At 46.4% G+C, this 5039-nt stretch overlaps 1 protein-coding gene across 1 annotated transcript in view; it reads right to left on the bottom strand.

Annotated features, from left to right (window-relative positions):
- Window positions 1-2514: 2514 nt before the first annotated feature.
- DIP2A (disco interacting protein 2 homolog A) overlaps window positions 2515-5039 on the bottom strand; it is a 56696-nt gene continuing 54171 nt past the window's right edge. The window contains exons 37-38 of the mRNA XM_031063398.1: window positions 4839-4962; window positions 2515-4512 (exon numbers count right to left, since the gene is read on the bottom strand). Coding sequence (XP_030919258.1) covers window positions 4260-4512; window positions 4839-4962 — 377 coding nt within the window. The 3' untranslated portion in view covers window positions 2515-4259. The remainder of the gene's footprint in view (window positions 4513-4838; window positions 4963-5039) is intronic.

Genomic DNA, 5039 nt, shown 5'->3' with positions numbered 1-5039 from the left:
TTCAAATGGCAACTCCTCTGCCCTAACAAACCTTTTCACTCTCAGAGAGTCCAGTATCAAACTTGAAAACATCTGCCAAAAACAGGGCTCACTAAGTATCAGTGGAGAAAGCTCTTTGCTGCCTACAATTTCAACTGCACCTATCAAACTCCAAACACACCCCCTGCTATAGCCACTTGCCATCTCAGCTCTAGGTACCATCCTAAGCCTTCAGTCTCACAGTCACGATCCAAATGGAATGGCACCAGGGACTGCTCACATGCTAAAGCTACAAGACAAAAACTCAACAGCTGGGCACCTGCATTTCTACTGACAGTTCAACAGCTCTAACCCAGAGAACTTGGGAAAAGCTTTCAAATTCACTGAGACTACCCAAAGTGCCCATCCAAATTTGCATTCTTTGCCAAAGAGAGGAACTAGAAGCCCATCTCAAAAGAAATGGCATGCCCTCCTCCAAAATCCAAAACATCCAGGGCTTGATCCTATACAAAGGTGTCAGAACACTGTTACAGGACATTACCTGCGCGGGGCACTAGATACGCTGCACACTAACACTCAGTGTAGCTGCTTACCTGGTCCAAAAGAAGTGTGCTGCCAGAATTTCAAGAAGGCTGCCTCTGAGAAGTGGAAACCACATGCCAAATTGAATCTTTCAGGAGGGAGACTGCCCTTCAAAGATGGATACTGACTCCATGATTGTACAAATTGAGTCAGGGCTTCCAAACCAAATATGCCAGGGTAGAAAGCTGCTGGCACCCTGGAGCTGCATGACACAGCTTCTTACCTGCACCTCCAACAATGGGGCTAAGTTCTTTCCTTCCCATGAGAAAGCATTGCCATTCCCATTCAGGAAGTCACCAAGCAGAAGTTGCATACCACGTCCAGCACTGACTGTGTCCAACAATGGCTCCTACACAGAAATGTCTTGCTGGACTGCACTATGCCCTTAGCTTCTCACTGCTGTGCAGCCCTGTGTTCTGCCTCTCTTGTCATCTCAATCTAACTGGAAACACTTTCAGCACAGCAGCACAATCTGGGTGAAAAGAAGACATGAAGCACATGTTTTTATCCTGGCACATTTTTGTGTGAGACTTCTATTGGGATCTTTAATCCTTATGAAGCTGTAATGTACACAGGGGTCCTTTGAGCTGAGGACTGTGCAGAATTGATCCCTGTGGTCTGAGTGCCTACTGACACATTCTATGCTGGTTATTTCAAGCTGCTGGACACGCTGGTGCCACTGATGACACACAGGGTGTGCACGAGTGTTGGGGGCTTCCTGCCCCTGCTGGGTATGAGCCCCATCCTCCTCCCTGAGGGGCACAGGTGCTGACAGTGCTGGGTGCCAGACTGTGCATCCATCCCCCCCAATAACCTCCTGGCTATCCTATCCCATCTGGCACAGTGGGGACTGCACCAACCTTCCTGTGGCTGGCCCTGAGCCCCCCTCCTACAGCCCCAGCTATGCTGGGCAAGGTGAGGGGTCACCTGGGCAGCTAGTGAGTAAGGGTGGCCCTTGGCTTTACTGCTGTACAACGGGCTCTTCCCATTGCCCTGCCTGCTCCCTGAGCCTGCCTCTGCTTCCCTGCTCCCTGTGCTGGGGGAGTCTCAGCAGCTGGCAGGGGCACTGCTGTCTCCTGTGTGTGTATCCCCAGCAAAGTGTACTGTCCTTGCTTTGGCCATGCCATGCTACCCTATTTCACTCCATCTCATCCCATCCCAACTCCCCTGGCTGGCAGGGACATGTTCACATCCTGACCTGTTGTTTTCCAGGGCACCCTTGGTTGTTCAGGGAGTCCTATGAATATGGCCCTTGCCCTCCCCAACCCTTCTCACACCCAACACCCCCTCTCATTCTCATCTTTCCTTCCCAAGGGACACAGGGGCCCATGGGATTCCTGGCCTGAAGGGGGACAGCCTGCAGAGAGAACATTCTTTACCCTGACAGCTCTGGAGAATTCAGCAGCACAGCCTGATGAAGTTGCTGGAGGGCATCATCCCAGTGCTGCTGTTTCTGCTTTTCCTTTTCAGCTAGTGCTTCCTCCCTGGCAGTCATCAGCCTGGATCCGGCACCAGGCCTTTCTGTCCAGCTGGTGCCTTCTGCAATGTCTCCCAGGGGATAAACTGCAGTGGATGTCTGGCTGCAAACCAAGCAGAAGGTGTGCCTGCAGCTGGAGCTCAGAGGCCTGGAAAGGCTCAGCCATGCAAGGAGCAGCTGCTTAGCTGCAGCATGGCAGTGACATCCTGCCAGCCCTGCCCTGCCAGCCCCATGGCAGAGGTGTCATACCTGACACAGTGATGACAGCAGTGCAGCTTGGCAGAGGCTCAAAACACAGAAAATTCAGGAGCATCCGGGCTTTACAACTGCTTTACCTGCAAAGCAATTGCAGTGAGGTTTTGCATAAAAAGCTCTTAATGCATTAAACTGTCTGCAATATGAGTGAGAACAATATGAGTGCCAAACCAAGGTTTTGACCTAGCAGCTTAAGTTTCAACATTCATCAAGTCAGATTGGCAAGAGCTGTTCTGAAATGTTTAATAAGCTTTTTGTTTTAAGATTTACTTTACAAGGCAACTTGTATCACTTTCATCAGTATCTCAATACAAAAGTCTTACAATGCTTTGTTTGCTAAAAAACTACAACATGGAACTGGGGGTTAGGGAGTTGTCTCCTTTTGCCAGCTGTTTTGGGAGGAGGGCTGTCCCACAGCCTGCTGCTGGAGGCTGCTGGACTCAAACAATAAGTTACACAAGTTCTGTACATAATTACAGTCAGAGTATGCAGCTGTATTATACACCACAGGTAAACACCACCAGGGCCCATAACTACTATAAAGGAGAGCTTTTTCTTGAAGATTTCAGAGTTTATTTGACCATGGATAAATCTAATCTATCAGGGGACTGACATCCATCTTTCTTAGGCACTGGTCCAGGCAGAATTGCCTTGCAGAGAAAACTGGCTCATTTGCAAACTTGTGCATTATTAAAAAAAAATTATGTAGCTCTCAAGTCTTTAACAAATTTATAAAAATAATTATTTGCTAGTCTTGTGCCTACCTTCAAACACAGAATTACTTGAATAGCTTCATATTCTCTTTCTGCATTAGGTTCACTGCAGTATTAGAGCAGGCAGAAACTTCAAAACCTTAATTAGTCCAACTGTGACCCAACCAACTGGATATTTTAGCCTGAACAAAAGAGTTTAAATACAACTCCAAACAAAACAAAGTTTGTACCACAACAGCTCAAGCTAACTAACACTGAATGGGTTTTCCATGGTGGGGAAAAAAAAAAGTTACTATTTCAAGTTTTAGCACAGAATATTCAGGGAAAACATTTTGAAAGCCCATGCTTTGTAAACATTTATACAAATCATTCAGAGTGGCTTTGGAATGGATTTTCAAATCCTTGGCATTGTGCAGGGCAGGAATTAACAGCTCACACTATGAAAACAAGCAACTTTGACATGGAGTTAGAAGAGCAAGAGCACTGAAGGCTCCTGCATCAAGTACTTAAAATTGAGTATTACTTTGTATTTTATTATAAAGTTTATAGCATTACAGAGTCCAGCATGGCACCATAAGTAACTTTGTTACAGCATTTGTTTTTGCTTGGTACAAAAAAGCTGATCAGCAGCATAACTGTTACACTGAATCCAGGACTGGAAGGGGTTGGCTTCTTCTGAATAGGGATGAGTCAGTGTTTTAAAATAAAAAGGCTGCATTTTTAAATCTCAAATATGTGCAAAATGCCTTTCAGTAGAGAACGTGGCAGAGGTGTGTGCAGTGTTGAAGGATATGCCCCAACCCCAATACTGCCCATATACTGCAGTCACGTGGAGGGTGAACTCTGGATGGTTACCCACGACTTTGGGTGCCGTTTCCAGGAGTCCTCCTCACAGCTGGTGCTCTCTCCCCACCCCACTCTGTGTCCTTTTATGCAGTGCATCAAGTACTGACATTCATAATTATTCTCTCCCCTCTGCCCCCTCCCCCTAAAATAAAATTGGTCCATGATAGTTCTAATAAGCTTCCTTCAGGAATTCCAGTAAACTCTCCATCCTAAGACAGCTGTGACTGTTACAATGGGTTTATGAAAGCAAATGCAATCTGGGAGATGAAGGGCTGCATGTAAAGAGAAGTATCTCCATTTTCCTAGGGTCTTCAACAGCTTGTAAAAACAAGAGCATGGATTCCAATGTTATTATGAGGAAAGCCCCTTGGATTTTGGTGCTTTAGCCTTGATGTTATTTGCTGTTTTCACATGTTGTAGGCAACATAAATAGGATCCAACTGATCAGCTAAAAATCCGTCTCTCAAGTGCATCCGTTGTTTCTCGCCGCGGGAGTTGATGGGAATGACCCCGGGATCCACGATGACCACGACACCAACAATGAGATAATGCTCTTCCAGGACCACGTTGGTCACCAGTGCCACCAGGTCCAGTGCTTCCTGCTCTGAGCCTTCCAGCTCCACCACCACCACCAGCAGGTTTGTCCACGTAAACACAGCACTGTTGGCATGACACACGTGTTAATGGGGAGGAAAAAACTCCTAGACAAGTCACTAAAAGAGATTATTAAAATAAAGACAAGGCTTCCCAAAGCTTACAACTAAACCTGAATGCTTTGAGGCTGGAGAGGACCTACAGCCCAGTTATATCCATAACTCATGAGGGCCAAATGGGAATAATACATGTGAGAAGACATCATCCATGAAATCCCTGAGATGTGTTTACCACACCCACAGGTGTACATTCTGACACTGCCAAGGAACTTATAAGTTGTTCTGCTTTAGAAGAAATAAAATGATAGAGAAGAATAATGCAGTGGTTCTTACCATTCTGCAATGCTCTTATGTGCCCTGATGACAGAGGTTTCTATGTCGATGGGGTGGTACCTCATTCCTCTGAGCTCCAGTGTTTCATCCAAAGAGCCCACCACATACAAGGCATCGTGCCTCTCTGCAATACAGCACACACATTTCAACATCATCACAGCTACAGGACAAACACAGTCACTTGTAGGTGCTTATTCCTGA

Source organism: Geospiza fortis, unplaced genomic scaffold, assembly GCF_000277835.1.
Source record: "Geospiza fortis unplaced genomic scaffold, GeoFor_1.0 scaffold390, whole genome shotgun sequence".
NCBI lineage: Eukaryota > Metazoa > Chordata > Aves > Passeriformes > Thraupidae > Geospiza > Geospiza fortis.
The sequence above is the reverse complement of the archived record's forward strand: the minus strand, read 5'-3'. Positions and strand labels throughout refer to the sequence as shown.